Genomic DNA, 19,994 nt, shown 5'->3' with positions numbered 1-19,994 from the left:
AGATTCAGCCGACAGTCGTTGTTTTGGGTTGGGAAAAGAATCCGTTGCTATCCGACGCCTCCTGAGGTCTAGTTTTCGCCTTTGGCCATTCTACGACAGCAGTACGGCATCACCGCTATGGATGAGACCATGGACTACGTCTACCACCACGCAGAGCACCCGAACCACGGCCAGCTTCCGTATTCGCAACAACGGTCAAGATGTCCCTACTTCAACAGGGCAGACGCTCACGGTCACCCGAATGCTCCACCACACAGATCGACGCCGCACTACGACCCCGTTCATGCGTCGGCAAGTCACTGGCAATCACAAGCACAGCTTCCACCGCACCACTGGCAGTCTCAAATGCTGGGCCACCGCGCAACGTCTTCGCCGTATCATCGACCGGCCAACTCGGTCCCGGAACCGCCCTACTACAACCATGCTCCCGTGCCGAATTTCGGTCTGGCTGGGCACCAGGGCCCTCCGCACGACATAGGCGGTATTCAGGCCATGCACCCGCCGTTCCCCGTCCCTTCGCTCCCCCCAATGAGATACAGCAACCCGGCGCCCATCCAGCCAAATCCGCCCAACGCCAATCAGCCCCCGATGGCCCCTCCTGACAGAGGCTTTGGACAACCTTCTGGGCTTCGTGATAACAGCCACTTTGGCGCATATCCTCCCGTAGTTGTAAACTTGCCTCCGTCAACCTCCAGTACCGAAGGCCCTTCCTCGCCCGAAACGTCGCCTCCTGATTTCCCGAGTGGCCCGGTCCAGGCGCTGCCGGCGAACCCCAGCATCCAGTTCGGGTCTGCACCGCCCTCGTCAGCCCCTCAACCGAACCCCGCCTTTACACCGTCGTCGTACTGGCCGCGCCGCACAGCTTCAGGAGGTGAGAGCTTCTCAAACGCATCAAACAGCGCGCTCTTCCCTGGCTCTGCTCACACTAGACCAGCCGGGTCGTCAACCGGGTCCTCGAGCTCACCAAACATCCCGGTGCCAGTCGTCCCAGCGGTGGAGCGCCGTAGAGTACCGGCTCTTGGACGACGTGGGATGAGGAGACCGTCACCGCCACCAGACCGCGATCCGGACCAGGAGAGGGAGTTGCAGATTCTCGAAAATTTCGTACTCAACCCGCATGGGCACCCGGGTCGTGATTTCGATGACATACAGATAAGAGCTGCTCAGGTAATGCGTGGATCCGTGACAACGAAGATGGTTGCATCCAACTCTGCCATTCAGTCCCTGCAGAGCGTGGCAATTTCGGATCTTTCCGAAAGCGAAAGAAGTGAGTTTCAAGCACTTGAGATGAGAGAAGGAAAAGAGCTAACGAACCGTAGCGTGCGTCATCTGTTACAACGACTTTGGCGTCGAGACGCCCGAAGGTCTTAAAGAGGCACCTCTGAGGCTGCCCAAGTGCAAGCACGTGTTTGGAGATCATTGCATCAAAAAGTGGTTCGAGGAGTCGGATAGCTGCCCGTACTGCAGAGACAAGGTGCCTTCGGAGCCAAAGGTCACCTCCCATATGTTGTCGGGCCTGTTCCGCCGTTCTAGGGAAAGGGACTACAGCCAAGGCCTCGACGAGCTGAGCAGAAATCTAGCGGCCCCCATTCACGGCGAGCGTCGGTCGCCGCCGACTGACGGTGGAGAGAGTCGACGAAGGGTTCGGTCTCGACACGGCAGCTTCCGCGGCCCGGGCTCCCCACCTTTCAGCGGCGGTCGCCCGGGGTCCTTTGGTGGTTCATCCTCGAACGGCTACGAAAGACGAGTACACCCGTTCGCGGCCAGCCGGAATCACGCACCGAACACAATGAGCAGGGCAGGTGCGGGAGTGCCACCGCCTGTGCCGTTTGCTACGGGCAACATTAACCGTTATCATGCGTCGCCGAGCTATGTGGCACACACGGAGAGTGCATCATCAGCGTCGATCTCGCCGTACGCTCCGCCCATCCACAGCGTTGCCGCACCGCCACTAAATCGAAATTCCCTGCCGGCTCCGGCACCAGGCAACTGGCACAACGGGAGTGCATCAACTCCCGACGACACGCACCGGCGTATGATGCTCGACGACAGCACTGCTACGCCTCAGGCTGGTGGACCAACTTCGTGGGGACCGCAGTAGTATGAACGTTACATAGCGAATTCCACGACCTTGGCTGGCATCGCATGGCGTGCTCATGTGGAGCGGCACAGGGTGAGGACCATCATTATCGAGGCCATTCAGCGGATTCGACAGCTATACGCCAATGACCCTGATCTTGGATGGCAAGTGGCCTACATCTTCTTCTCTCATCTTTTTCCTTGAATTACACAGGTTTATGCTGGCGTCGGTTTGGGTACGGTTAATCATGGCGTTGTTTTTGGCGTTTCGGGATTGGAGATCAGCATCACCACGATGATCTGAGACGGGAGTCGATGGTGCAGGATTTTTACTTCTCTTCAGGGCATCTTCAAGCCCCTGTGATGGGAAACGGCGACGAGCCCAAGGGAGTTGGCCAGCGGGCATTCTGACAGGAGCCATATTGCGCAAAGGAAACACGCCTGCAGTGGGCAACGATGCTGTAGGCCAGCGTATTAGTAAGCGAATGAATGTATGAAGGTATCCCAGTGTGTTTTGGTGATTGCTGTTTGAATTCGGAGAGACAAGTGAAGTACAAGTGGGGAGACAAATACAGGTCTCGTCGCAGCCGAAAGATGATTGGTTGCGTGCGTTTGACTGACGGTCGGGGATAGAGGGGCAGGTCAGCCGCAGACCGGCAGAACGGAGTTTTATCAACGGTTGCTCAAGACTCCGACGGAACGGGATTGTCCCTCGGTGATTTGATTGACCCGGTGGGAGCGGAGAAGAGAGCAGGGCTCAGCACAGAGTCGTGGAGAGTGACGAAGGGTCTGAACGCCAGGAATGGCTGGCTTTCTGCGTTGATTTAAGTATCTGGGGTGCAGTGGAGGGATATCCGGTGGGATCCTGTCACTGACGAGACCTTTGGGATTTCCTGATGGAGGGGGGCCTCTGATGGGCTGAATGACACGGAGGACTCCATATGGTCTGCTTTAGAGGAATCTCTCCTATGGTAAGGGTTCCTTTCTGGGACGTATTTGGCATACGTCTGCTTTGCTGGGCGGTATTCATGCGCCGAAAAGTGTATTTTCACAAATCATTCAGGTGGGCGGACATCAGATGGGGGGTTCCCAAATCGAGGAAGCGATGAATGGCATGGGAGAGAGAGGATCGGCTTTTAGTGGAGCTGGAACGGGATTCGAAGAGATGCAAACGGACACGGACGAAGGACGGCCTGCCTGCGTTAGCCTCGTGGCTCCTCTGGCCGGTGATTTCTTCATTTCTTTTTCGTCATTCAATCGACTAGGCCCGCATAACGTTAAACGAGTGCGAGGATCGCTCGGAATCTGGGCCGACCCAGCGTGGCCAATCACCCGCGAGATGTAGATTAGCTACAGAAGTGCCAGGCAGGCAGGCTTGGAGGAGCAGCAACCAGCGACTCTGCTATGTTTAGGTGGCTGCGTCCTGTCGAACGCCAAGTAATCCGCACAAGTCTAACCATCCTCACGGACGGTAGGCGGAAACGAAGGCTGTCAGAGGGGTGCTCGGGCAGGCTCTGGACCTTGCGGTGCAGCGGAAGAGCATGCGGACGAGGAGGCAAAAGAGGCAAAGAGGAATAGGCTACGGAACGAACGTGGCTGTGCAGTGTTTTCTCTCAAAATTTCCAACGTTTGCCGTTTCCCTTGCGAGCAACGTTTCCCATCTGGCGGAGGGCGTGATGGTCCCGGCTGCCTTGGATGAAGTGAGTTTTCTGGATGAGCTGAACCAGGCTGGACCAAACGGATGCTTCTGGGGACGAACACTCTCTGCAGCACACGGATATCCAGGGTTTTCCGGCGAGATGGGTTGATTGTTTGTCAGTTGTCCGTTCGCCTAATGCCATTTTCACTCGTTCTACACACGAAGCCTCTTGCCTGGAAGCCCAAGCACAGTCCACCGGATTGAAACGGGAAGCCTATGCGACTTGGCTCTTGTTCGGGGGCGTGGCCAATCACGGGTCGATGCGAAACATGCGGTTTGTGGTGTGTCGGCATGCCTAAACACCGACGGTGTTTCTGGCTGATGCTTCTGTTCTGTTGCTGACATGGACCAGAAGATGCGTTGTTGCTGGCATTCAGGTTGCTGCTTGATGTGCTCCGGGGTCTGGGTCCGACATTCTCCACCAAAAAGAAGGAGCTCCAGGTCCTGCAACCGCAACTGCAACTGCGTGCAGGCGGACCGAGAGTGGCCCCTGCAGCTCCTCGAGAGGCGACTGGCCCGTCGTGTCCTGCCCCGATGGATGGTGCGTGGCTCTCACAGTAACATTCACCCATTGCTGAGCCAGGAAACCCCCCGCTCCAAGTGTCCCAAGGTCCCCAGGTGGAAGCAACAGAAGCACCTTTTTCCTTCGATCGGGCGAACAAATCGTCCCAGCCCCGGTCCTACGGCATCTACACCCCCGTCCTCGGTCTAAGACGGTGGGCCCTTCAGACACGACTACCCTGCCTGGGTTAGCCCAAACCACCCAATTGGCTGCGGGCTAGTACGAGAATGGGATCCAATTCGAGGTCGACCCCTCCATCTGGGCTCCCACGCGGCGATGGACAAGGGCCCAGGGATTGGAGTGCCGTCTTCCATCATGTGCTGATCATCCATTCCATTCAAATCCCGTTCCCGCTCCATCGAACAAGATCAAGCCTTCTTTGACCTGTCGTCTGCCTCGTGGACGAACCCTACGTTGCGTCCAAAGCCACCGCCAACACCACCCTTTCGACATAAAAGAGAGACGTATCCGGCTGCGCCAGCCGAGACGTTGACAGCCTGAGACCAGCAGCACCTCAAGAGAACGGCCGAGGAGACTGAAGCACCGTTTGCGCCTGAGCTCGGCACTTGAGCCAGCAACATTCCTCTATATTGGACCTCCCCCTTCGTCAATGCCGGCCTACAAACAAGACCACTTCACAAACACCACCACGAGAACCACGAACACGTTACCCACAGTCTCGACCGACCATCTTGCCAAGAAGGGCATTCGATCCTTTGTCCAACTTGCCAGATTGCCAACTTTTGGATACCACCTCCGTCCGGCTTGTCCCGTCTCGTCTCGTCTCATCCCATCTTGATCCCCATCGTCTCGCGTCCTCTCCTAGGCCAACGCCCACGTCCCCTGCCTCAGCTCCAGCAAACAGCACCAGCACGCAGAAAATAGGTACGGTGCGTGCGTCGTTGCGTGGGTGTGCATGTGCTGGCGATGCTTTGGTTCCATGTCGCAACCCCGTACGCATGAAACCGATCGACCGGCTCTCAGCCCACGCGGGATCTACCTCGCCTTTCCCACCCTTCAATTGAGCTTAAACCCAACATAGCTTGTCTTGAACAACCTTACGTTACCAACCTTACGCTTTAGCCCGAGCTCTTGCGTTGTTTCTATTTCAACAGCCTGCTCTTTGTTGACCTCGTCCGTGGTCGCCATAAAGCTCCCACTGCCCGAGCATAGCAGCTCTGCGAACATTCCATCCACGTCCTCTCGACAGGCTTGCAGCTGACTGCGTCAACTCGACACCTCCATACGTCCTCCGTCGCCGTCATCATCATCTCGAAACTCAAAGGCGCCACGCCTCCGACGAGAGTCGACCAACAGCGCCATGGGGGTTCCGTGGCGTGGAGTGTCCGTCAGCTCGGCGGTGATTGCGGTATTGCTGGCATTGCGCCAGCCAGTGTTCTCGAGATGCCACGTCCTTGTCACCTTCGCCAGCGCCTGGATGCTCCAGATGATGGCCTGGGGAGTCTTTGTCGTCTTCCTATACCCTCAGTACTTTTCCGCTCTTCGCACGTTACCCGGGCCCAAGGACGACCACTGGTTAATGGGTCAATACCCTAGAATCGTGCGCCAGCCGACTGGCGTTCCCATGATTGAATGGTATGTTCACTTGCATCGCATGACGTACGTAGACTAACAAACCAGGATCAACACCATCCCCCACGAGGGCATCATCCGCTACCGCGGCCTCTTCAACCAGGAGCGCCTGCTCATCACCTCGCCAAAGGCCCTGGCCGAGGTGTTGGTTACGCACAACTACGACTTCCACAAGCCCACTGCCGTGCGATCGTCGATCGGCCGTATCCTCGGTATCGGCGTCCTATTGGCCGAGGGCGACAACCACAAAGTCCAGCGTAAGAACCTTATGCCGGCCTTCGCCTTCCGCCACGTCAAGGATCTGTACCCCCTCTTCTGGAGCAAGGCATGCGAGGGCGTCGAGGCCATCACCGACGCCGTCATGGCCGAGGCGGCCAAGACGGCGGCCGACGGAACCGAGGACCCCGAGAAGGCGGCCCTGGGCCCCAAGACGGCCGTGTTGGAGATTGGCAATTGGGCGTCGCGAACCACGCTCGACATCATTGGCATGGCAGGCATGGGACGCGACTTTGGTGCCATTCGCGATCCCTCAAACCCCCTCAACCAGACCTACCAGCACGTCTTCAAGCCGAGTCGTCAGGCGCAGGTCCTCGCCGTTCTGGGCCTCCTCCTCCCTGGACCCCTCGTTCACGCTCTCCCCTTCCGCCGCAACGGCGACATCGCCAAGGCTGCTCAGACCATCCGTGCCACATGCCGCGAGCTCATCCGCGAGAAGAAGGCGAAGCTCGAGCGCAAGCAGCTCACCGACATTGACATTCTGTCAGTCGCCCTCGAGTCTGGCGGCTTCAGCGAGGACAACCTGGTCGACCAGATGATGACCTTCCTCGCGGCCGGCCACGAAACGACCGCTTCCGCCATGATGTGGGCCATCTACTGCCTCTGCCTGCACCCCGAGGTCCAGTCCCGTCTCCGCCTCGAGATCCGCGAGCGGCTCCCCACCCCCGGCACCCCCGGCGACATCACGGCCCTCGACATTGACCACATGCCCTACCTCAACGCCGTCTGCAACGAGGTCCTCCGCTACTACTCCCCCGTCCCCATGACCCTCCGCGAGGCCGCCGTAGACACCGTCATTGACGGCAACAAGGTCCCCAAGGGAACCCGCATCATGCTTTGCCCGTGGGCCACGAACAAGGACACGGCGCTGTGGGGCCCCGATGCCGGCCGCTTTGACCCCGACAGGTGGATGCCCCGCGACGGCGCCGACGCCGAGAGCAAAAAGACGGCCGCCAGCGGTGGCGCCACGAGCAACTACGCCTTCATGACTTTCCTGCACGGCCCGCGCAGCTGCATCGGACAGGGCTTCGCCAAGGCAGAGTTTGCGTGTATCCTGGCCTCGTGGATCGGCCGCTTCGAGTTCAGCCTGAAGAACAAGGAGGAGTACGACGAGAAGAACATTACGATCAAGGGCGGCGTCACCGCGCGCCCGGCCAAGGGCCTGCATGTGTACGTGAAGATTGTCGATGGGTGGTGATAGAGATACCTGGGCGCAACGCTGTAATTAATGATACGATGCATGACACTGGGCTGGGTTCCTGGGACGCGCTGAGCACTTTGAACCCGTACAGCCATGGACTGTCGGGGCTTTGGATAGTATTAGTGTTTGATTCGAGGTAGACGGCGACGTTGTATATAGCCATGTTCACCTTCGTGGGACCCCGTCTGATGATGTATTCTTCAATCCCATTGATGTAATCCCCTTTGTTCGTGGCCGCCAAACTGCTCTGTCGTGCCTGCATGTAAAAAGCCTCCTCGAAATGCGCTGTCGTCTATGTCCTATAATGTGTGTGCTCTATTCGCCTTAGGTAGCAGATGATACATCAAACGACAGCCCGGACGTGGACTCGATTTCACCCATGGCCGAGGTAAAGAAGGGAATGATGTTATTCTCGGTAGAGCATAGCGATGTACTGAATGTTGACAATGAGTATAGCCCTAGAGTAGATCTAATGGCGTTGAAATTCTTAACAAATAGTGTAAGTGAGCTACTTGCACTAGAATTTGTGACACCAACCTGCTTATACTAAGATCTCAGTCGGGTTCTTAGAAAAGCAGTGCAGATGGGCCAGTCGCACATAAATTTACAACTTAGCCCAGCATACGTCGTTTAACATCTATCAAAGTCTGCAAGTTAGCCAAGTTCTACACATTATATAATTTCAGCATGCCTTTCATAATATATCTTTGAAAAACCTGCGCTGCTTTTTTGTTCACATCCCCCCCTTTTTTTTTTTTTTTTTTTCCCTTTAATCAACTTTCCACCCCTTCTCTCTTCTCACTACCTCCTCCAACACCTACCTTCCTACCTCGGACTTTCCATCACAAATTCATCCAGCAACCCACCTAATCACTCCAGCCACCCTCTCGCAACTAATAAAACCTAACTGTCAACATGGCGCCTACCTCGCCAAAAGACAAACCGAACGAGACCGATCAATCGTCAATTGAAAAGGAAGATGATCGCCCAGCTAACATCAGCAAAGACAAAGCGAAGCAGCTCGCGGAGCAAATGAACCAAAAGGCCGAAGAGCTCTTCAGTTTTATCGACGCGCAGCTCCAGAACGTGGTCTGGCTGCAGCTCGGAGAAGCTCCCAACGATGACTTTTCCTACAGTTCCATGGAAGGCGACAGGGAGGAGGAGGACAACGACGACGATGCTTCGCCCAGAGCGGAAGGCAGCAACACCGCTGCCTCGTCAAGTGCGGAAGGAAGTAACAATGAGGGGGGCGGCAACAAAGACGCTTCGTCCGATGAGGAGGACAATAAAGAGGACGTCTCGTCTGGTGAAGGCGACAACGACGATGCCACGTTTAGCGACGAGGAGAACAGCGACGATGCCTGGTTCGGCGACCTCAGGAAATGAGACAACATCGTCTCAGGGGTGTTGGAACAGGCAGGAGAGGGGCGATACAGCCGTCGGAGGAGATGAGAGCAACATCGCTCTCATAGGAAACGGGCAACGCAGATATCGGTATGCAGTGATGATGAGCAACATCGCTCTCAGAGGAAAAGGGCATCTGTCGCAGAGAAGATGGGCGAAAGAGTTCTAGGCAGATGGTTATGAGCAGCAACATCGCTCTCAGAGGCCAAGGGCAACATCGCTCTTGGAGGAGTAAGGTAGCTTAAATTGATACTTTGCCCAAAATATGCGCGAAGGCGTGCCCAACTGGACTTGATGCTTCTCAAAGTTGGGGGCCTAGTCCGAAGCGTACCTATGCAATGTACAGCAAAAGTAAGACTCATGCATCAACACTCACAAATAAAACACACGCGATAAAGGAGCCAGGCGATACTTTTATTTAGTCCTCAAATACCCAGTATTCCATATAAAAGTCTACGCACTCTGGCTTACTCATGTCTAAGTGGATAACCATGTTCCCCGCCTTGACCTCCTTATCCCATATACCATTACCCATAGCCACTTCTCGCAAGCAGTTCTCTTTGACGAATGCGCAGGTATGTCTCTGCATGTCCATGATGACAGCCCACGCCCATTCGGGCTTCTTGACGATGTGAATAACACTCCCATTGTTGTCTTGCAGGAGCTCCAACACCATTGGAACTTTCCCTTGGGCGTTGAGTCCCTCGGCGTCGACTGCCTTGGGGTCATGCTGAGCGATGAGATCCCAGCACTCTTGCATGACCTCGTGCGAGTCTTCGATGTGTCCAGTGCTGGGCCATCTCCGTCTCAGAACGTCCGCCAGCGCCCAGATGGCAGCTCGCGCAGGGATATTAAGCTCACTTGGACGGACTGTCGAAAGACTCCAATTGCTGTGGTCGATAATCCACTGTATCAACGCTGTGTTGACTCGTGGAGCCCGTGAGACCAGTCTGGTCAGTCTCCGCATCAGACCGTGAAACACGCTGATCCCAAGCACTTTGTCTTGCAGGTCCTGAACGAGCATCGAAACGACCGCCCCTAACTCGTGACCAGGAAACTCCGAGTATTGTTGATCTGCTGTCCAAGACTCGCTGATAAGCCAAGGCTTGTGATCGTGGCCTGCGGCCTGAGTGCCTTGGCCAATGGCTGATATCAGCGTTTGTTCGCTATAGAACTCCCTTGGACCAAATAAAAGTCTAGCCCATTGGAAAATTGCATCGGTATGGAACTCATTGGCGAGCCGGAGACTCTCTTCAGCTTTTGCTGTCTCGGTCATCTCTGTGCTGAGACTCTCCTTCAGCACTTGCACTTCGGCCTCTATGCTGACGAGCTGATTTCCAACATCAACCCTCTGCAACTCCACATCTGCCAAGTCCTTCTGGAGACGCTCGAGGTGCGAACTTTTCAGCGCTGCGTCGCGTCTCTCCTCCTCTAAGTGCCTCTCTACCTCGAGTTTTGAGTCACTCAGTATCAGTACTAGATCTTCCAATCCGGTAGCCTTCTGTTCGAGCCGATGACGCTCTTCTTTGGCATTATGGGTGGCTGCTGCGTGCTCTTTCTTGAGCGTTCCCATCTCCAACTTGATGTTCTTGAGCGCTGTCTCATAACCTCCCTTTTCTTTGTAGTGAGTCGTTTCCAACGACTGCTTCTCCCTGCCGTGCGATGACTTTTCAGTCTCTATGGCGGCCCAATGTGTGTTTCTCATCTCCTCTATAGCATCTCGCATGCTTTTCATTTCCTTCCCATGCTCCTCCGCATCTTTATCGCGTGCGGTGTTGCACTCGTCGATCTGCCTCTGCATCTCCTTCACCTTGTCCTCGTGTGTAGCCTTGGAGTCGTTCAGTTGCTTTTGAGCCACCCCCACCCTGTTCTTGTACATGGCCTTGGTGTCTTCGATCCTTATCCGCAACTTGTCCGTCTCGGCGTCGTGGACGGCTTTGGCTGCATCCATACTTTGTTGCTTCTCGCCTAGCTCTTCACGATGGGCTGTTTTGGCATCCTCGATGAGTTGCTGCATCGTATTCACCTTCTCCTTGTGCGACGTCTCAGAGTTCTCGGCGCTTTTTTCAATATCGTCCAGCTGAGCATCGTAAGAGGCTTTGGACGTGGTCAGACGTTGCTCCATCTCATCCATTTTTCCCTTATGCTTGACCTCGTCATCCTTGATGCGTTGTTACATCTCCTCCATCTCAGTCTTGTGTGTGGCAGCAGCATCATCAAGACGCTTCTGTAAATCTTTCGTTGTGCTTGTATGCGCGTCTGCAGTCTCTTTGCTTTTTTGCTGTAACTTCTCAACCTTGTTCTCATACTCTTCGATGCGCTTTTCCATCGCCAGTTTCTCAGAGTCGCGGGCTGTCGTAGCCTCGTCGATGCGTTGTTGCATCTGTTCCAATTCCTTCTCGTGTAATAGCTTGGAGGCCTCGTGCGCCTTGGTGGCTGATGAGACTGCCTTCTCGCGCTTGTCCTCTGACTCTTGCATGTCCTTATCGTACTTCTGTTTCGCCTTTTCGAGTTCGCTGCGAAGCTGTGTTGCTTCTTTCTTGTATCGGTCGCAATCTCTCTCAACCTTGACAACGTGCTCCTTGTACATGATGTCGCTTGCCCTCAAGGTCATGAGTTGCTTTCTGTAACTATTCCTGTGAGTTTCAGCTTTGTCTTTGGCTTCCTCGAGCGCTTTAATCGCGGCGTCCTTTTCGACGAGGGACTTCTCTAGTTTCAAAGTCTTTTCCTCAAGCTCCTTGTTCAGATTCTCCTGCGTCGCAAGAATTGTTTCCAGTGACTCCAGCACCTTCTTGCCGGTTTTCAGATTTTCTTTCGCCGTGGCTGTTTGTGTCGTAGCTTCGTTCTTGTACTTGAGGGAATTTGGAAGGAGAGCCATCAGTTCATTATCGACCTCTTGGCCGGCAGGTTGATTTCTCTTCGGATCGGGAGCACTGGGCGCAGGGTCGATGTCAAGAATGCGTTCCGGCTCGTTGCGGAGGGCACTGCTATCGGTGATTTCCTGCTCCTGCCTGCCCATCTCTGCGTCCCATTCCATTCTATCGGTTGGAAATGTCAATTCAATGGCCTCCAAGCTTGGAGTGCGCTTTTGTAGATCCCGTCTTACCTTGTTGAGATACTCAGCTTCGCTGCGCTTTCCTTCCAATCTGGCTGTCAACTCTTGGGTGGTCTCCTTGATATACATGAAGAAGTTGACCTGGGAGGGAAGTTGTGCTGGCAGTGGGACTGTGAGAGCACTTGCCTTTTCGGATATGTATGGGACTGTATGTATAGCAAGGCAACCGCGACTGCCTACCTTACTCTTGCATTTAACGCCACAGCCAGGAAGACCTCCTACTGAATGAGACGCCCGTCTAAGTAATTAACTCATGTCACTCTACTGAAACCCATGTCTGCCCTTTTAACATCAATGTCACCACTAACCGACACTTTTTAATCTCAGGGCTCAGTGGAGATAATCAACAGAGTAATAGAGATCGGTCTGCGTTAAGCATGTCAATGACAACAAATGGTAGAAAAGAGTTTGTTTTCGATCAGAGCTATATGTATATGCTGAACCCCTCGAGCTGTGCTGCTCTTATACTCTCAAGCTACCTTTTCAAAGTTCCGGTCTTGGAACTGACCACCCTTCCCTCCGATTCGCCTCCGATTCGCCTCCAATTCGGTTCCCGTGCCTCTATCTATAGTTACTTCCGGTCTTGGAAGTTTGGACGTTCTCGGCCTTCGCAAGGCCATTGATTAAGATTATGCCAAGCTCCCAAAAACTGTATCGGTGTCCTCCGATTCTGATTTGATAGATGGCTCTCTCTTCACCTCTGGTATTAGAGGTTGCCCCATCTTCCTCCCAGAAACAGACTCCACATCAGAGTCAGTGTCACTGCTCGAAATATCGGAGATATCGACTCTGCTCTGCGGGGCCCCCTGCGGAGCCTTGTTTCGGAGGTCCTCCAACTCCTTCTCGAGTCGGGCAATCTTGGTGTCTCTTGCCTTCAGCCTGATCCGTAGCTTATTCGTTGACTCTTTCTCGGCATTGAGCTGAGCTTGTGTCTCTGCCAACGCGCTTGATTCGGCCTGCATGATCTCGTCCTGGCTCTCTTGCCTCAGCCGCTTCCTCCGCTTCGCTTCCTTAGTCTCGCCTCTGCGGAGCGCCAGCAGAGCCCGTCCGATGTATTCCTTCAAGTTGGACCCGCCGACGGGCGGTTCGTCCTTGTTCTCCTCTCCCTTGTGCGCCCCCTTTCCGACGTCTTGCCGGCTGCCGAGGATGTAGCGTGAATAGACTTCCGTGGAGAGGAAGTAGGGCATGCCGATATTGGCCAGGCTATCCAACGCCTCCTTGATATACTTCAGATCGTTGTTGTTGACGCGGTAGGCCAGTACCGGCCCGTGTTCGTCGGTGATATCGGTACCGATGTCTTTGCGCACTACGGCCACACTCTCGAGGCGCCGCAGGAACTCAGAGTATGGCGGAATCTTGAGCGCCCGGCTCTTCAGGCGTTCGCGAACCTCTGCGTGATGCTCTGCAATGGGCCTATCCTGGCCCTTGAAGTCTGCAATGACCTGCTTGAATGTTTGAAAGAAAGGGTCGTTGTCTGGTGCGACAAATTTCCAGGTACGGACGTCTCGATTGCGCAATATGACGGCATACTGCATAGCAGTTCTGAACATATTGAGGTCGAAGTCCCAGAGGGGATGAATAATCAGCTCGTACATATACTGCGAGAAGGTTGTTGTCCACTTCTGAGACTTGTCAGCGGATTTGCCTTCGTATCCGAGGAAATACTTGGCCGAGATGATCTCAAAGGGTGAGATGTGGAAAATCCTTAGGCTGGCTCTAAATAGCTTTGGAAGTGTCGAGTCCTTGTAGTCGATGAGACTTTCGCGCAGGGGGTCCTTCTGCCACGTTTCATTGAGGCTGGCCTCGTCTTCGGCCGTCCAGTCCTCATCGTACGCCTCGTCGGGTATAGTGTCTGGCAGCAGGTCGTCGAGCTCCTCGGCCTTGAGGCGCGGGAACCTCTGATTCAAGGCACGCAAGATCTCCTGCCCGTTGACGATGCCGAAAAACATCGTCTCGAAGTTGACCCAGGCCGGCGACTTTCCCTCACAAACACGTTCTTCATCCTGAGCTGTCTTGCCCTTTCTCTTCTTTGACGAGGTCTTCTTGGCCATAGCGCTCGTCTTAGCACTCTTGCCTTTCGAAGTCTCCTCCCTGCCCAACTCCATGTCGTCATCCTCTTCAGTATCCTCTAGGTCCTCCTGGGCTGTCCTGCCCTTTGTTGCTGGAGTCTTTCTCGTGGCCGTAGCGCTGGTCTTAGCACTTTTGCCATTGGATATACCCAGATCTATCAAGCTCTCCAGGTCGCTGTCAGTATCGACGTCGCTGTCGTCGCTGGATTGCCTGTAATCACTATCGTCGCTCTAGGCGACTTCTTCGATTCGGGCCTTCTTCTTGCCGCCCTAGTGTTCTTCGGCTCGAGACGCCAATTCTGGAAGGCATCGCCATCACTGGAATGACTGTTTCACTTTAGTTCACTGTGGCAAGGGTGAATTCTCGTCACTTACGCGGGCGACGCGGGTACTTGTGGCCGTGGGCGAGGCGTGTGTGTGTGCGTGTGTATGGGGAGGGTACAATTCAAATGTGAAATCGGTTAGATTAGGCAGGTTGGTCAGTAAGTGGAAAGAAAATGCTTACAACCGCCAAAAACCCTCCATTCTCGGACAGCTAAAAATCAATGCTTATGGAAAATACAAAGCTCTAATTCAATACAATGGTTTGTAGGTTAGGCAAGGCAATGCCAATTTTTAGCACTTATCCTATACGTATAGACGGCTTTGACCGCGCAATTCATGACCCTCTAACAGATAGCTGATATCTATCTCTAAACAAAAGCTCTGGAAAAACTTTTCACTGAGCCGGTTTGATCAAGAAGGTGCAAATATACACCACTTCAGTCAGTACTAGGTACTTGCTGCTCAAACGTCCCTTGCAAAAGACGTCCATCGATTGGCATCCTTCTATCTCTCAGCTTTTAGGGAAATCAAGCTATTTATACTTATTCTTTCGTCAGCAATATGAACCAGCCCCCTTAGACCTGTGCGTTTGTTTTTAAGGGATGTCGTCGAGAGCTCATGAACGAAGCGTCTTGATTGGCTCTGGCCATGTCCCAGGTGAGATTTTACGGATCAAAGGACTTACACGGCCTGCCTTAGCAGATCCCACCTCTCCAGTTTCTCAAAGTCCTCCATCTCTTCCACAGTCATCTCTTTTCAACCACGCAGTTGAATTGTTCTGCGTCTGGTGAAACACAGAATCCCACGGAGAGGGCAGAGTGGGAGAAACAAAAGGAGAAGGAGAAGCAGGCCGCCACGCCCACCAACCCAACCCCCAGCGGCCGAGATTGTCCCGCAGCCCGAGGTTGAGGCGAGCACTGAGAAGCCTAAGACCAAGGAGAAGAAGATTGACTAGAAGGGAACGCCGAGACATGCGCTACCAGGAATGGTTGGAGGTCTCTCACCCCGGTGCTGCACCACCGCGGCCAAAGCCAGTTTCCACGCCTGCGCCTGCGCCTACGCGCGCGCAAGGTCCTCACAGACATCCACCGAGTGGCCAGAACAGGCTACGACCTGACCGGCTCTCCCGAACCCAGCTGTGAGTATTTGCGTTCCAGTATCCGTTTACCATGATCTAACAACATTGTGGCTTCACAGTCTCAACAGCTCCCCACAGCACCGGCCCAGACCCTGCCGCATCGATATAAACCTTACCAGCAGCGCCCTCGGCAGCAGTATCAGCAGATCACGACGTTCATCGATGCGGACATTACCGCAGACGATAAGGATAGGAGAGAATTTTTGGAAAACTGGGGGAATCGACAGAGGCTTGCTGAGAAATGGAGAGAGGCCATTCGAGGTTCACTTCGGTGGTGAAGTCAGGGAGCTCTATGGAGAAAATGCCTCCAGAGACGTCAACCGATGTATCGATCCGAGGCTCTGTATTACTCGATCCATGCGCAACGAGAAGCTTTACCTTGTTGTGTACAGGCCAAGAAGAAACGAGCAGTACAGCTTGAACGTCGAGGGTCTGTCTAAAGCATACTTTGAGGCTTGGGTCGGTCTGCGGACCTTTCGCACCTCGCTCTCCGTGGAACTTGCTCCTTCATTGGGGGATCACTTTAAGAACCACTACGGCACACTTGTGACTGAGCTAGTCCGAGTAGGTCTTGAGCTTGAGGGAGAGATCGCAGTAGAGGTCCACGAAGCTCCTGAGAAGAATGAGAACAAGCGCCAGCTGGAGGCTTTAGCCTCTCCATTGCGCTTTGCAAAAAGAACAGAGAGAAAATACCAGTAGGCCAGGATGAAGAGCTACAGGCCCCTGTCGATACCGAAAGCGAGAGCTTGGCGGATCTAGGAACACCGAATGATCTTAAGGAAGCGGACAGCCTAGAGGAGGGATTGACAGTTATAATACCGAGACTCGGAAAAAGCTTTAAAATCCAGGGCCGCCCGAGAAAAGAACCCATAGATTGCTCTGATCACCCTAGTGAAAAAAATGAAATCCTGTCGGATGCTGCTGCTGTTGTCTCTAATATCGTTGGCGTCTCTGCAGTCATCATTATCTCCTTAAACATGACTCCGAATTTGTTCCAGCATGCAGGACCTGTAGGCACATAAAAACAGGCAAGATATGCAATCTCCTCTAAAAAAAAAAAAAAAAAAAGTCTTTGACTCTCCTATTCTCTTTTGAAGTCCGCGCTGGACCTGCGGTTGACGTGTCGCTGCGAGCTCCATGATTGAATCCGTTTGATTGGCTGTGGCTTCGATCTGAACCGCATCTGTGGGTCGTCGATCTTTTATGGGTCGAGGGACTGGTGCTGCCTGGTAGACGACTCTTGCGAAATTTCTCAAAATGCAAACTTCATCTTCACAACCAGCGCTTGTATGAGCCGGGCTTAAGAAGAACTTACGCCGAGATGGCGGAGTTGGAGGAACGCAAGGCCAAACGGGAACAATTCGCGCCTGTGCCTCCTCACCCGCATGCGGCAGATACGGATCCGCGAACTTACTCATGGGAGCATATTGACCTCAGCGAAATCAAGGCCTTGCCTGTTCTGAGGTCAATTTTCAACGACTTGACCCTGAAGAGGCCTAATCTGAAGGACGCCTCGATTTTCAAGGCTAAATTTGATAGCTGCCTGCAACACACGTTCGATCTCCTCCACGGCGCCAAGATATACAAGACCGGCACCCCCTACCTCGTGTATATGACACTCAAGATAATATGGGTTCGAGAGAGTAAGTGCAGCCCGGACGTTGACTGTTCCGCCCTCTAATCATGCTGATAGCTGGCGGAAACTGGGCGGCCATGGGCTGGAGGACCCCGATAAACTATCTCTTCCTGCTCGACCTGCGCTACCAGACGTACCTAGAAGCTTTCCACCCCGAGGATGCGCCAAGTCGACAAGAGGCTGGATTCTTCGCCCATGATGCAGATCCAGACACTGCCGCAGATATTGCTGCAGACGAGGAGTCCAGAGCAGACATCTGGGACGCTCAGGGACTCAGCAGGGACCTCCTAACTTTTGGCGAGAAGCCATTCGAGGTTTTCTTCCTCAACGGCAACATCCCGCAGTTCTTTGCAAAGGATACCTTGAAGGACGCCAACCTCTACGTCGACCCGAGGCTCGCCATAGGCCGGAACGTGCGCAACAACGATAAGCTGTACCTGGTTGTCTACAGATTGACAAGGAATGGACATTCCAGCCCGAACGACAAAGCGCTCTTCCACGCATACGCTGAGGCCTGGGGTTGTCTACGAGCGTACCGCACCAAGATCGATGGTGGTATTTTCCACTCGCTGGGCGACCACTTCAGAGACTACTATGGCCAGCTGGAAGTGGACGCGACGGTGATGGAGCTGGATGACCTGTGCGAGTCAAACATGGAACCCTCGATCGCTGAACCTGTCAACACAAACGGCAAGAAAAGGCAGCAGCTGCATGAAACGAGCAACTGCGGTGATGATGACATGGGCTGGCCGATGCAGGTCGATAGCGAGTGGATGGGGGAGCAGAGGGAGCCCAAGAAGCGTAAGGGCGTAAATGGCTTGGCTCACGCTCCGTAGGTTGATGGTTCCCATACTGCCGCGCTGCGCCATCTTGATCTTCTGTGCTCTCTTATTTGTGATGTAGAAGATACGGAGGCTCCAAAGGCCTCGGCAATGCCCTGCGTCTGTGCTTCGAAGCATGACTGATCTGGAGACAGGGGTTAGTTTCCCAGCCTCAGAGTTGTGCTGCTAACCTCGTCAAACAACTGGGGCCTGGACATTTATGGTCGATATTTCTGCCGAAAGCACATTAGGGACTGGACCCAAGCACTGCGTTAATCCAGACCTGGAGACTCAATTGCATAAGCGTGCTTCATGGGCCGAGCTAGAAAGAAGTTATTCGCCATGTGAACTGGTGAACTGGTGAATTCTTGATTTTGGCGAAAGGGCCGCAACACAGGAATCGCAGAGAAGAGAACATTCGCTTCATTTCCTCACAAATGGCCAAGTCGCCGATGACGAAGTTTAAACACCAGCTATCGAAGCAACCTGATGTCCATGGCACGTCGTCGGTCGACTTACACGGCTCCCCCGGCCACTTCATCAAACCTAAGCGAGCGTGGTACCTGGTTGCTATGACGACTCGGGTGGATGAAGCGACATCATGTTAATCGAAAAACCGGGAGAAGAGCCAGGAGAAGCGCAGAGACGTGGAGAGAGAAGAAGAATCGACCAAGCCCCGGGGGGTTCGCCATGCCATGCCATGCCCTTGCCCACCGTTGTGGCCCCTCGACTTCGTGGCAGCCAGCATTCGACAAGCCCTGACGTGGACTCACAGACGTGTGCGGAAGTGGATGTTCAGGTCGAGAGTTTTCCCAGGTTGGGCGCGCGAGGTGACGTTGGATAAGACGACGGGTACGTATCAAGCGAGCAGGGAAGAGCCCCACCAGCGGCACCGGCGCACTGTGTCGGGTCAAACGGTCTGAGATTTGACGAGCCAATGGGACGGGGTGTTCGTGCACGGTCGCTCCTGATTGGGCAATGGGAGCTGCACGCAATCTAAAAAAGTCGCGACCGAACGCGCTAGAACGCGCCTGCTTCGCGCGACAGAGCCGCGTCGCGACGACCGCATCGCAACTTTGGTGGTTTTGACGACCACCCACCTCCTTCGATGACTTGTTCGCACGTCTTCTCTCGTGTTTCCGAGGCGACCTGGCGGCAATCGCGGGTGACGCTTTAAACCCTGATGCCCTTGATGTCGTCCTGTTGCGAGTTTTGCCGCTCAAGTGGTGATTTTCGCGATTCGCTTTCTGCCGCCGTCGACCTGACCCCGCGGCGTTTCTGAATAGCGATGTCCATCAGACAAAGAGATCCTATTTCTGAAATTCGAAAAGAGTGCTCGAAGCCCAAACCCTCTCCACAAGCCCCGTTGCCCTCATGGCGCGGGGCTGAGCGATCGAATACCCACGTTTCTGATGCAAGCCATTAAGCAGCCCCTCTTCGCAGGCCTGTCTGCACTGCGGAGCACCCATTGTTCTGATACGATATCGGCTTTGTCACTTTGAGTGCCACCGCTGTTCTGCAGACCACCTTGACGGTCGCCCGGGATGTGTCATGAGAGCACTTAGATTAGAACACCTTGGGCGGACGTTTCGGGAGCAGTCAACCGACTTGAGGGTCAGGAGCACCTCGAGTCATGCGTCATCGTCATTCGGGAGGGAGGGTCGAGGTCATGGGTGACATTACACAGCCAGGCACACAGGAAACAAGCTTCAAAGGGAATACAATAGCGTTTCAATACACCCAAGAAGGGGGAGGGAGGGCTATGATGTCGTCGGCGGTTGATCGGAATATCTCTAGACGGCCAAAGGATTCGCTAAGCCGACCACCTGGGTCGCCCATCAGGAACCAATAAAGCAGGCAATCAAGGGCAGGCAGCTGGCCTGATGCCGTTCGGCCAGATCCCTTTGTGCAGTTTGAAGCGTCTTGGGTGTGGAGACGGGGCTTCTGAAGGGGAGCACTGTGAAGTCTAAATGGATGTGGTGGTGGTGGCACCGCATGAGGAGCACGTTTTCCCTTCGTGGCCTGGCTTTCGAGGAGGGTTGGCCGCATGAATGAGACGCTCTTGTTTGTCTCGTGC

The 19,994-nt window shown here is 54.3% G+C and overlaps 5 protein-coding genes across 5 annotated transcripts; 3 read left to right on the top strand and 2 right to left on the bottom strand.

Annotated features, from left to right (window-relative positions):
- Nucleotides 1–5,661: 5,661 nt before the first annotated feature.
- On the top strand, nucleotides 5,662–7,407 carry COL26b_003043 (uncharacterized protein; the record flags this gene model as incomplete). Its single annotated transcript, XM_053175948.1, has 2 exons — nucleotides 5,662–5,936; nucleotides 5,982–7,407. 2 exons carry the CDS (start codon nucleotides 5,662–5,664, stop codon nucleotides 7,405–7,407), a joined length of 1,701 nt encoding a protein of 566 aa, XP_053040115.1.
- Nucleotides 7,408–8,325: 918 nt separating this feature from the next.
- COL26b_003042 (uncharacterized protein) lies at nucleotides 8,326–8,796 on the top strand (the record flags this gene model as incomplete). Its single annotated transcript, XM_053175947.1, has 1 exon — nucleotides 8,326–8,796. The coding sequence occupies one exon, from the start codon at nucleotides 8,326–8,328 to the stop codon at nucleotides 8,794–8,796; it is 471 nt and encodes a 156-aa protein (XP_053040114.1).
- Nucleotides 8,797–9,232: 436 nt separating this feature from the next.
- Nucleotides 9,233–10,948, bottom strand: COL26b_003041 (uncharacterized protein; the record flags this gene model as incomplete). Its single annotated transcript, XM_053175946.1, has 1 exon — nucleotides 9,233–10,948. One exon carries the CDS (start codon nucleotides 10,946–10,948, stop codon nucleotides 9,233–9,235), a length of 1,716 nt encoding a protein of 571 aa, XP_053040113.1.
- A 39-nt stretch (nucleotides 10,949–10,987) lies between these two features.
- On the bottom strand, nucleotides 10,988–14,523 carry COL26b_003040 (uncharacterized protein; the record flags this gene model as incomplete). Its single annotated transcript, XM_053175945.1, has 3 exons — nucleotides 10,988–12,075; nucleotides 12,693–14,209; nucleotides 14,504–14,523. 3 exons carry the CDS (start codon nucleotides 14,521–14,523, stop codon nucleotides 10,988–10,990), a joined length of 2,625 nt encoding a protein of 874 aa, XP_053040112.1.
- A 2,258-nt stretch (nucleotides 14,524–16,781) lies between these two features.
- COL26b_003039 (uncharacterized protein) lies at nucleotides 16,782–17,932 on the top strand (the record flags this gene model as incomplete). Its single annotated transcript, XM_053175944.1, has 2 exons — nucleotides 16,782–17,103; nucleotides 17,154–17,932. 2 exons carry the CDS (start codon nucleotides 16,782–16,784, stop codon nucleotides 17,930–17,932), a joined length of 1,101 nt encoding a protein of 366 aa, XP_053040111.1.
- Between the last annotated feature and the right edge of the window lie 2,062 nt (nucleotides 17,933–19,994).

This window comes from Colletotrichum chrysophilum (assembly GCF_026319265.1).
Source record: "Colletotrichum chrysophilum strain AFK26 chromosome Unknown scaffold_16, whole genome shotgun sequence".
Taxonomy (NCBI): Eukaryota; Fungi; Ascomycota; class Sordariomycetes; order Glomerellales; family Glomerellaceae; genus Colletotrichum; species Colletotrichum chrysophilum.
This window is presented reverse-complemented; position numbering and strand designations above follow the sequence as displayed.